Raw genomic sequence first — 12,199 nt, 5'->3', positions numbered from 1 at the left:
AACGTGCAAAACATCCCTAAATCATTCCATTAGTTAATTACTAATATACAACTTTTGCAGGGAGTAGATTCCAATTATACAAATTAATCCTACAAAGGGCTTGAATAGATGTTTTCCAAAGAAGGTGTACGGATGGCCAAGGAGCACGTGAGAAGTTGTTCAACATCACTAGTAATTAGCAAAATGCAAATCAAAACCCCAATGAAATACAACTTCACACTCTACAATGGTTATTATGAAACAAAACAAAACAAAAACCCCAAAAACAACAAGTGCTATTGATTATGTAGAAAAACTAGAACCCTAGTACATTGCTGATGGGAATATAAAATGGTGCAGCTGCTACGAACAACAGTATGGCAGTTCCAAAAAGCTAAACACAGAATTACCATATGACCCAGAAATTCCACCTCTGGGTATACACCTAAAATAACTGAAATCAGAGTCCTGAACACATGCTTGTGTGTCAATACTCAGAGCAGCATAACTCATAACAACTAAAAGGTGGAAACAACACAAATGTCTATCAACAAATGAACCCATAAACAAAATGTGGTGTGTGCACACAATGAAATATTACTTAGCCTTTAAAAAGGAAGAAAATTCTGACATAGTCTACAATGTGCATAGATCTTGAAAATATTATACCAAGTGAAATAAGCCAGGCACAAAAGGACAAATACTATAGGACTCCGCTTACATGAAGTATCTAAAGTAGTCAAATTCACAGAAAGAAAGTAGAATGGTAGTTGGCAGGGGCTGGGGTGTAGGTACAATGGGAGCAGCTCTTTAATGAGTTGAGTTTCTGTTTCGGATGATGAAAAATTCTGGAGATGGATGGAGGTGATGGCTGCACAACATTACGAATGTGCCTTAATGCCACTGAATGCCACTAAAAATGGTTAAATGGTAAATTTTATGTATATTTTGCCACAATGACAGATAATGCTAACAAAACATGGATACTACTTTACCTTTAAAAATCCCCCATGATACTTTATAAAAAAGAAATCAAACTACAAGCTAAGAGAATGACCCAATTAAGGAGAACGTTTCTGCTAGATGTTAGACAATAACTGAGGGGTGCAATACCTTCAGGCCTGTGGCCTTTTTGTAGGGCCCCTTTCTATTAACGAAAACACAGAAGTTACTGTCAATGGATTTGTAAGAAGATATTATTTCCACATATAAGCATAAAACTAGAAATAAGATGTTTGAGAAACGTACCTGTTTTTTCCAACTGTGTTTGGATTTTGAGTTAAAATACTCAAATACTCCAGCACCGTACTGGGACAAAGTCCTTAAGATATGACGATTTGCTGTAGAACTGATCACATTTCACATGTTATAATCTTCAAGAAACTTTAGAAATGTTTTTGAAGTACATGTAGTTAACAGTGTTGATATAGTTCAGAACTCAATAGAGGAAACATTATATGCAGAAGAATTGCTTTTCTGTAGTTGAGGTTAGAGAGATAAAACTCAGGATAGACAGTATGAAACATCTGAAGCTTTGGGTAATTTAGGCTCCCATATATCAGAAAACCTATTTCTCTTTCACAATAGAAAAAAAAAAAAAAAGCAGAAATTCTTGACTCCTGATTTACCAAAAGAGAGAATAGATGATTCTGAAAAACCTCTGAAAAGTTATCAGAATACTGGTAAAAATATCAACCTGCTTTCAATGAATGTCAGTTACCCAAATTTGATCCCAAAGGCCAAGAACTGGAAAAGAGTTAATAAAGTCTACATCTTCAAATATAATGCACATCTGGGGGCACATGGGTGGCTCAGCAGATAAAACGTCCCACTCTTGATTTTGGCTCAGGTCATGATCTCATGGTTTGTGAGATCAAGCCTCGCATTGGGCTCTGCGCTGACTGTGCAGGGCCTGCTTGGGATTCCCTCTCTCCCTCTCTTTCTGATCCTCCCCTGCTCTCTCTCTCTGTCTCTCAAAACAAACACACAAACAAACAAACAAACAAACATTAAAAAATTATGATGCACAACTAGATAGCAAAAAGGATAGGGAAGTGTCTTTCTAGCAAAAATAAGCTTTGCTATTTGAATGACAATGTCGTATTAAATTTCTCTTGATAATAATTCTGTAACTATTAAGAAAGCTTTTCTTAGAGACGTTCCTCCTAAAATAATAAAGAAACAATTATTTTTCAGGAAAAGAGCTTAAGAAAGTTATTTGTTTCTGAAATATGTCTGAACCTATTTATTAAAGATTGGATTTGTCTTTAGTCTTCAAAATTAATTGGTGGTGACTACAACACCAGTTAGAGAATCCCCCTAAGCTGGAGTTTATTTCTCTTTTACCAATTTCATCAGCTAGTAAGGCTGCTTGGAATCTGTTTTTGCTCCTGCTGTGTGGACCTCAGGGGACAGCTTGTTACAATAGGCAATAGTTCAGTCTCTACTCCTGGAGAACTCACATCTTGCTAGAGTTTGTGAACACAAATGAGTATGAGAAACCTGTAGAAAGATCCTAAAAACCTGACAAAAAATCAGTAAAACTTCCAGCTCTCTCAGGCTGGGTTGTGTGAGAGCACAAAGTCACCTCCCAAAGGAGGTTTGTGCCCACCCACCCCCATCACGGCGTCCTCCCCTATTGCCTTCGTGGCACTTAGGAAAACCCATCTCCCTTTGAGCTTACTGGGTTGTTTGCTGTCTGGCTCCCCATACCCGGCACTGTGGTCCTGCACCAAGGCGCATCTGTCTCATGACAGGCCCTCAGCAAAAAAGGTATCAATGGGGCCCGGTGTCTTCTGCACTGATGTCTGAGCCACAACCCTGGCACTGCCTCTGCCACACGGTCAGGGGAGCAGGGAGGAGGCAGGTCCCTGCAGCGTGTTGCGGCCAGCCTCCTGTGTGTACAGGCACAAGTTACTCAGGTGAAGTCCATTTAGGAGCACTTGCTGAGGAAGTCCACGGGGGGCTGGATAATTTCCTGGTTGGTCTGTGGTGCCCAGCTCTCACATTAGGGAACAGGACTGGAGCTGTGACTGAGGCAGGGCAGACAGAGAAGAGCCCTCTGGGCAGGCAGGTCTGGCTTGGGTACAGGGCCCTCAAAGGGTGTCTAGGGCTCCAGCTCCTGAAAGTCATGGCCGAGGCCTGAGGAGGACCCCGGTCCAGGACAGCACAGTGGCCCCAGAGAACAGCAACACCCACCTCCACCCCTACCCCTGTGTTGAGGAGCTCTCCCGCTCCATGCACTGCCTCAGAATAGGGAGGCCTGGTGATCATTTCCCAGGATGGTGACTATGTGGGGGAGAGTCCCAGGAGACGAGGGTGCAGGCATGCTCTGTGCAAACACCAGTCTGGCCCTTGGTGTTTTCCTTATGTTTACACCATACACCTCGGTTTCGTCCAAAACAGCTAACTATAATTGGGGTGGGGGTTCATTCCAACAATGAAGAGGGTCTAGCCTCCAGAGAGATCTTAAGTCCATTATAGGGTTTGAAAATGCAAATGTGGCAGCCACCACAAAGGTGTGAAGGAGCAAGAGCCTGGGTGGGACCCTCAGCCCTGGTCACAAACCGCCAGGGGTGGGGGTGCGCTCGGCACTTCAGGCTTCTCAGGATAGGCTGGAAATCTGGATTTTTATGTAACATAATAATATCTAATGTTGACTTGGTGTTTGCTGTGTGCCATCTCTGTTCTTAAGACTATTCTTAAGTACTTTTTATTTTTATTTTTTTAATGTTTATTTATTTATTTTTGAGAGAGAGACAGAGACAGAGACAGAGAGATTGTAAGCCTGGCAGGGAAAGAGAGAGAGAGAGAGGGAGGGAGGGAGAGAGAGAGAGAGAGAGAGAGAGAGAGAGAGAGAGAGAGAGAGAGAGAATCCCAAGTAGGCTCCATACTGTCAGTGTAGAGCCCTACACGGGGCTGGAACTCACAAACAGTGAGATCATGACCTGAACCAAAATCAAGAGTCAGATGCTTAACTGACTGAGCCACCCAGGTGCCCCGTAAGTACTTTTTATATATGAGCTCATTGAATCCTCAGAGTAAACCTATTAAATCTATGACTTTTTCACTATCATCTTCATCTTATACACAAGAGATTTAACAACATGCCCAAGGTCAGAGCTAACAAATGGCCAATTCAGGTATTGAGACCCAGGCAGTCTCAGAGCCCAGAGCTCTACAACTATATGCTAAACAGTTTCTATACACCGTTATCAACTTCAAAACTTCTAGAAATCCTGTGTAGGCCAACAAAAAAAACCCTGCCCACAGGCTGCCTTCTTCACCCACAGTGTTCACTGTGTCACTAGACCTCCCACACTTACCCAATACCACAGGAGAACAGCCTGGTGTGTTGGACATTTCTTTTCACAAGCTGCAATGTCAGACTCTCATTCTGGAGGTGCCCATCAGATATAAGGAGAATGTTCCGTAACCCTTGAGAAGGGTACAGTAAATTTAAATACCGGAGTGTTTTCCAGAAGTCTGTATTTCCCATGGTAGGTGTAGCAGACTAGAGGAAATGAAGTGAAAGGTTATTTACTACTTTTGGGGTCTATTCACCATTAACTGTCATCATTTACTGAAGCACGTCTCAGTGAGGGTTTAGAGACATCGTCACTGAAAAGATATATTTTTTTCTCAATTATACATTTGTGCAACAACTACACTTATATCCTCTTAGTTTATTTTATGTCACACAGTCACTATAATATTATCAGTGGACACTTATTTGACTTTTTTTATGCTTCCCCAGGGTTTGCTGGCATGGACTGAGGAAGCAATTAGTCATTCTCAGCTTGCTCTGTCTTCAGAAATAGAAAAAAAGGAACAGAAGAAAACATTCCAACGCTGTTGCATTTAGGTGGTAGGAATGTGGGCGATTTTTTTCTTTCTACCCTTTTTAATTTCCAGTTTTTCTTTAATGAGTTCATATGGCTTTTATTAATAAAATAAAAGAGCCCACCAACATACAAAAACTGAAGGACTGGGGGTGTTCCAATAGCGCTCGTGGGGGGAATAAGTCTGGACAGTACTGTTAAACCTTGATAGGAAAAGACCCAAGAGATGAAGGAAGGTCCTTTTACTCACCATAATGAACTCTGTTGGCACATTGTTGCTTGTGATGTACTTAGGATATGAAAATAATTCCTTGTAACCTGTGTGATAAGATTGGCGTGAGGTGTAGCTACGAAATATTCACTTTACTGACCATTAACAATGTTTGATAGTTTTAACATACAAAAAATTCACCACACTATTCCTTTAAATAATAAACTCTAGTGCACTGAAACTATGCACTTTACAATGCAAAGTGTCCTGAATAAAATTACATGTAGACTTCTGTTCTGTAGCAGATTGCTCATGCAAAGTAAGATGTGGGGTGTCACAACAGCACAGGCAGCCTGGCCACGGGAGGGACACGTTCTCCTTCCAGGGCCTTGGTTTTCCCAGGCTTATCTGACCTCTGCCCAGCAGCAGCAGACCCTAGCTCCTTCATAAAAGGGCAGGTCTTCTGCTCAATGGGATGGAAAGTAAGAATCATCAGGACCAGACTGCCCCCTCACTCTACTCCGGTTCTTTCTCTCATTCCTGAAATACCTTCTTCTGGTGGCTGAAATGTCCCTGGACCCCCACCTGGCGGATGGTATTGCTTTTCCTCTAAAAGGGCTGATCTGATGCTTGCTGAACCCTTATAGATTTTCTACATTGTGCTGATTTCACATGTTCTGCCCATATGCTTGGGACCCTCATTCATCTCAACCAAGGGTCTTGCATTTGGTTCAGCTGCTAGGAACACTAGTAGTATTTATAAAGCACTTGATATGTGATAGGCACTGTTTTAAATCCTTTACAGGCATTAGCTCAATCCTTACAACAACACTGTGAGGTAGGAACTATCACCCTTATATTACAGATGTGGAAACTGAGGTATAAAAAGTTCAAGTAATTTGCCCAAGGTGACAGCCAGGGCTAGTAAGTGATAGAGTTGGAATGTGAAGCCAGGGATCTGCCTCCGGTGTTCTGGTTCTTGAACTCCATGCTATGCTACCTCTTACTCCATAGGTGAGGTCAGGGTACTAACAGCCATCAGCTCTACTCATGAGCATGTTCATATTAAGGAGGAAGCACGCTTTGGACTGGGGCCAAAGAGCACTCACCTGTGCCAAACTTGACAATGTTTATCTTTTGCTTCTTTCCCACCAAGGACAGTGCATATAAGGCAATTTGCTTGGCTTGCAAGAATGTCGCACCCTCCATGGAAGCGGAGCAATCAAGACAAATAATCACTTCATTGTTCTCAGCTAGGTCAGGGAGGGCGATATCGAGGTCTGGTTGAAAAACAAGCATGCAGGCCTAAAAAAAGAAAAAAGGTGCTGGACTGGTGTTTATCTTAAACTGGTCTGGCTTGTTTACATTGGTATAGGCATGCCTTGGAGATATTGTGGGTTCGGTTCCGGAATACCACCATAAAGCAAGTATCACAATAAAGTGAGGTAAATAAAGGTTTTGGTTCCCAGCGCATATAAAGTTATGTTTACACTACAGTGTAGTCTATTAAATGTGCAATTGCCCCATGTTGGGCTCTGCACTGACAGCAGGGAGCCTGCTTGGGATTTTCTCTCTCTCTCTCTGTCCCACTCACAATCTCTTTCTCTCTCAATCTCTCTCTCTCTCAGAAATAAATAAACATTAAAAAAAAATAGTTATTTTTTTGCTGCTGGAGGGTCCTGCCTCGATGTCAATGGCTGCTGACTGACCAGGATGGTGGCAGCTGAAGGCTGGAGTGGCTGTGGCAATTTCTTAAAATAAGATTAACAATGAAGTTTCCACATCTATTGACTTTCCCTTCCATGAGTGATTTCTCTGTAGCATGTGATGCTCCAGATGTGTAGCTGTGTAGATGTAATGTGTAGCCTGATGGCAGGGCTCGATACCATGACCCCCGGGGTCATGACCTGAGTCAAAATCAAGAGTCAGACATGCTCAACTGACTGAGCCACCCAGGTGCCCTGATTCTGAGTTAATTTTTGAGTGGTGTAAGATAGTGGCCTAATTTCATTCATTTGCATGTAGATATCCAGTTTTCCCAGCACCAATTATTGAAAGGGCCATCCTTTCCCCGTTGAATATTCTTAGCTCCCTTGTCAAATATTAGTTGACAAAAATGCATGGGTTTATTTCTGGGCTCTTAATTCTGTTCCATAGGTCTATGTGTCTGTTTTTACAACAGCATCACACTGTTTTGATTGCTACAGCCTTGCAGTATAGTTGGAAACCAGGAAGTGTGATGCCTCTAGCTTTATTATTCTTCCTCAAGATTGCCTGGGCTATTCAGGGTATTTTGTGATTCCATCATGAAATATCTTACCATTTGTTTGTGCCTTCTTCAATTTCTTTCATCAGTGTCTTAAGGTTTTCAATGTACGTGTCTTTTACTTCCTTTGGTTAAATTTATTCCTAAGTATTTCCCCCAGGTGTCCCATGGTCTATACTTTTCTTATAGTATCCTACAACTTTCCTGAATTTATTTATTAGTTCTAACAGTGCTTTAGTGGAATTTTTAGGGTTTTTTTATACATGAGATCAAGTTATCTGCAAACACAGACAATTTTACTTTTTCCTTTCCTATTTGTATGCTTTTCATTTCTTTTTCTTGCCTAATTGTTCTAGCTAGGATTTCCAGTACTACATTGGATAGGAATGGCTAGAGTAGGCACTCTTATTTCTGATTTTAGAGAAAAAGCTCTTAGTTTTTCATCGAGTCTGATGTTAGCTGTGTTTGTAATACATGGTCTTTATTATGTTGAGGTAACCTTCTATACTCAGTTTGTTCCGAGCTTTCATCATGAAAGGGTGTTGAATTTTTTCAAACCCTTCTTCTGCATCTATTGACAGGATCATATAATTTATTTTATTTTTATTTATTTTTAGTTTTTAAATGTTTATTTTGAGAGAGGGAGAGCAAGCAAGCAGGGGAGGGGCAGAGAGAGAGAGAGAATCCTAAGTAGGCTCTGTGCTGGCAGCATGGAGCCCGACACAGGGCTCAATCCCATGAACTGTGAGATCATGACCTGAGCCAAAAGCAAGAGTTGGACGCTTAACCCATTGAGCCACCCAGGCACCCCAATTTTTAAATTACTTTTTAAAAAGGACAATTTTTTTTTGAGGTGGGAAGGGGCAGAGGGAGGGGAGAAAGATAATTTCATGAAGGCCTCAGGCCCAGTGCAGAGCCTGACACAGGGCTCAATCTCATGACCATGAGATCATGACTTGAGCTGAAATCAAGAGATTTCGGACACTTAACTGATTGAGCCATTCAGGCACCCCATTTTTAAATTTTTTATTGATGTGTACTTGACACACAATGTTACATTAGTTTCCAGTGTACAAATAGTAATTTGACAAGTTCATACGTTATGCTATGCTTATCACAAGCATAGCTACCATCTATTATAATGGCATTGACTATATTCTCTATGCTGTTCCTTTTATTCCCATGATTTATTCATTCCACAAGTGGAAGCTTATGTTTTTCTAGCATTCTTTCATTTCAAGAACTCTCTTTACCATTTTTCATAAGTCAGGTCCAGTGGTGATGAATTCCCTTAGCTTTTGTTTGGGAATGTATCTCTCCTTAATTTCTGAAGGACAGTTTTGCTGGGTTTATGCTATATTGTGATTTATAAGACATATATATTTGGTCAACTCATATATATTTTGTCTTTGTCCACTGTTCCTCACGCACATCTCCCAAACCCCCTGGGATTTCCGGGGTGCCTGGGTGGCTCAGTCCATTAAATATTGACTTCGACTTCAGCTCAGGTCACGATCTCATGGTTTGTGAGTTTGAGCTCAATGTTGGGCTCTGTGCTGACAGCTCAGAGCCTGGAGCCTGCTTTGGATTCTGTGTCTCCCTCTGTCTCTGCCTCTCCCTGCTCACGCTCTGTTTCTCTGTCTCTCAAAAATAAATAAACATTAAAAAAATTTTTTTAATCCAAAACCCTTGGAATTTCCTAAGTGATGAGAGTGATAAAGGTGTCTTTTGTTATGTTAATGAGGTGAGGTTTGGATCCCTACCTAAGGAGGGGGGCTGGTTGCTAGGAAAATCAACTATATGATCAGAGAGTTAGAACCTTTAGTCCTGTCCATAGACTCCTGGAAGGGCAGTGAGACTGGAGACTGAATCAATCTCCAATGGCCAATAATTCTTGCCAATCATGCCTATGTGATGAAGCCACCATAAAAACCCAAAAGATGGGCTTCGGAGAGCTTTCACATTGGTGAACACATGGAGATGTGGAAGAGTGGCGTGCCTGGAGGGAACGGAGGGTCTGTACCCTTTCCCCAGACCTTGCCGATGCATATCTGCCATCTGGCTGTGCCTGAGTTACATGCCTTTGTAATCAACTGGTGGCCTAGGGAGTAAAATTCCTCTCTGAGTTCTGTGAGTTGCTCTAGCAAGCTAATAAAAACTGAGGAAAGGATTGTGGGAATCTCTGATTTATAGCTAGTTGGTCAAAGTACAGGTAACAACCTGGACTTACATAGTATAGTGGTATGTTGGGAAGCCCCCTACCTGCCTTTGGAACTGGGTCCAGGAACCCAAAAGACAGTATTCTTGGTTGGCAGTTTTTCCTCTCAACACTTTGAATATATCATCGCACTCCCTCCTGACCTCATGGTTTCTGCAGAAAAATCTGCTGATAGCCCTATGGGAGTTCCATTGTATGTGATGAGCCATTTTTCTCTTGCTGCTTTGAAAAGTCTCTCCCTGTCCTTGATTTTTAATATTTTAATTATAATGTGTTTTAGAGTAATCTTCTTTCAATGGATCTTGCTTGGGGTCCTCTGAGCTGCCTGAACCTGGTTATTCATCTCTCCCTCAAGATTTAGGAAGATTTTAGCTATTATTTCTTTGAATAATATTTCCACCCCTTTCTCTCCTTTCCTGGGATGCCCATGATGCAAACATTCTTTTGCTTGATAGTGTTCCATAATTCATGTAGGCTTTTTTCACTCATTTTCATTCCTTTTCTTTTTATTCCTTTAATTTCAAATGATACGTCTTCAAGTTAGTTGATTCTTTCTCCTGCATGATTAAGGGAGTTGGTGAAGCTCTGTCTTGAATTTTTCAGTCTGTCATTGTATTCTTTTTTTTTTTTTTTTTTTGGTAAGCAGCAGTCACTGTGATTTATTTTTTTTCTACTGAATCTTTCTTTCTTTCTTTCTTTCTTTCTTTCTTTCTTTCTTTCTTTCTTTCTTTCTTTCTTTCCTTCTTTCTTTCTCTTCTTTCTTTCTTTTCTTTCTTTTTCAATATATGAAGTTTATCGTCAAATTGGTTTCCATACAACACCCAGTGCTCATCCCAAAAGGTGCCCTCCTCAATACCCATCACCCACCCTCCCCTCCCTCCCACCCCCCATCAACCCTCAGTTTGTTCTCAGTTTTTAAGAGTCTCTTATGCTTTGGCTCTCTCCCACTCTAACCTCTTTTTTTTTTTTTTCCTTCCCCTCCCCCATGGGTTCCTGTTAAGTTTCTCAGGATCCACATAAGAGTGAAACCATATGGTATCTGTCTTTCTCTGTATGGCTTATTTCACTTAGCATCACACTCTCCAGTTCCATCCACGTTGCTACAAAAGGCCATATTTCCTTTTTTTTTTTTTTCTCATTGCCACGTAGTATTCCATTGTGTATATAAACCACAATTTCTTTATCCATTCATCAGTTGATGGACACTTAGGCTCTTTCCATAATTTGGCTATTGTTGAGAGTGCTGCTCTAAACATTGGGGTACAAGTGCCCCTATGCATCAGTACTCCTGTATCCCTTGGGTAAATTCCTAGCAGTGCTATTGCTGGGTCATAGGGTAGGTCTATTTTTAATTTTCTGAGGAACCTCCACACTGTTTTCCAGAGTGGCTGCACCAATTTGCATTCCCACCAAGAGTGCAAGAGGGTTCCCGTTTCTCCACATCCTCGCCAGCATCTATAGTCTCCTGATTTTTTCATTTTGGCCACTCTGACTGGCGTGAGGTGATATCTGAGTGTGGTTTTGATTTGTATTTCCCTGATGAGGAGCGACGTTGAGCATCTTTTCATGTGCCTGTTGGCCATCCGGATGTCTTCTTTAGAGAAGTGTCTATTCATGTTTTCTGCCCATTTCTTCTCTGGGTTATTTGTTTTTCAGGTGTGGAGTTTGGTGAGCTCTTTATAGATATTGGATACTAGCCCTTTGTCCGATATGTCATTTGCAAATATCTTTTCCCATTCCGTTGGTTGCCTTTTAGTTTTGTTGGTTGTTTCCTTTGCAGTGCAGAAGCTTTTTCTCTTCATGAGGTCCCAATAGTTCATTTTTGCTTTTAATTCCCTTGCGTTTGGGGATGTGTCAAGTAAGAAATTGCTACGGCTGAGGTCAGAGAGGTCTTTTCCTGCTTTCTCCTCTAGGGTTTTGATGGTTTCCTGTCTCATATTCAGGTCCTTTATCCATTTTGAGTTTATTTTTGTGAATGGTGTGAGAAAGTGGTCTAGTTTCAACCTTCTGCATGTTTCTGTCCAGTTCTCCCAGCACCATTTGTTAAAGAGACTGTCTTTTTTCCATTGGATGTTCTTTCCTGCTTTGTCAAAGATGAGTTGGCCATACTTTTGTGGGTCTAGTTCTAGAGTTTCTTTTCTATTCCAGTGGTCTATGTGTCTGTTTTTGTGCCAATACCATGCTGTCTTGATGACTACAGCTTTGTAATAGAGGCTAAAGTCTGGGATTGTGATGCCTCCTGCTTTGGTCTTCTTCTTCAAAATTACTTTGGCTATTCGGGGCCTTTTGTGGTTCCATATGAATTTTAGGATTGCTTGTTCTAGTTTCAAGAAGAATGCTGGTGAAATTTTGATTGGGATTGCATTGAATGTGTAGATAGCTTTGGGTAGTATTGGCATTTTGACAATATTTATTCTTCCAATCCATGAGCAGGGAATGTTTTTCCATTGCTTTATATCTTCTTCAATTTCCTTTATAAGCTTTCTATAGTTTTCAGCATACAGATCTTTTAAATCTTTGGTTAGATTTATTCCTAGGTATTTTATGCTTCTTGGTGCAATTGTGAATGGGATCAGTTTCTTTATTTGTCTTTCTGTTGCTTCATTATTAGTGTATGAGAATGCAACGGATTTCTGTACATTGATTTTGTATCCTACAACTTTGTTAAATTCATGTATCAGTTC

At 41.0% G+C, this 12,199-nt stretch overlaps 1 protein-coding gene across 3 annotated transcripts in view; it reads right to left on the bottom strand.

Moving 5' to 3' along the window:
• PARP4 (poly(ADP-ribose) polymerase family member 4) overlaps nt 1-12,199 on the bottom strand; it is a 116,443-nt gene that overhangs the window by 40,127 nt on the left and 64,117 nt on the right. For all 3 annotated transcript variants that reach the window (XM_053203715.1, XM_027064474.2, XM_053203737.1), the window contains 4 exons: nt 6,141-6,336; nt 5,071-5,138; nt 4,305-4,492; nt 1,228-1,327 (listed from right to left, as the gene is read on the bottom strand). In XM_053203715.1, coding sequence (XP_053059690.1) covers nt 1,228-1,327; nt 4,305-4,492; nt 5,071-5,138; nt 6,141-6,336 — 552 coding nt within the window. The remainder of the gene's footprint in view (nt 1-1,227; nt 1,328-4,304; nt 4,493-5,070; nt 5,139-6,140; nt 6,337-12,199) is intronic.

This window comes from Acinonyx jubatus, chromosome A1 (genome assembly GCF_027475565.1).
Source record: "Acinonyx jubatus isolate Ajub_Pintada_27869175 chromosome A1, VMU_Ajub_asm_v1.0, whole genome shotgun sequence".
Taxonomy (NCBI): Eukaryota; Metazoa; Chordata; class Mammalia; order Carnivora; family Felidae; genus Acinonyx; species Acinonyx jubatus.
This window is presented reverse-complemented; position numbering and strand designations above follow the sequence as displayed.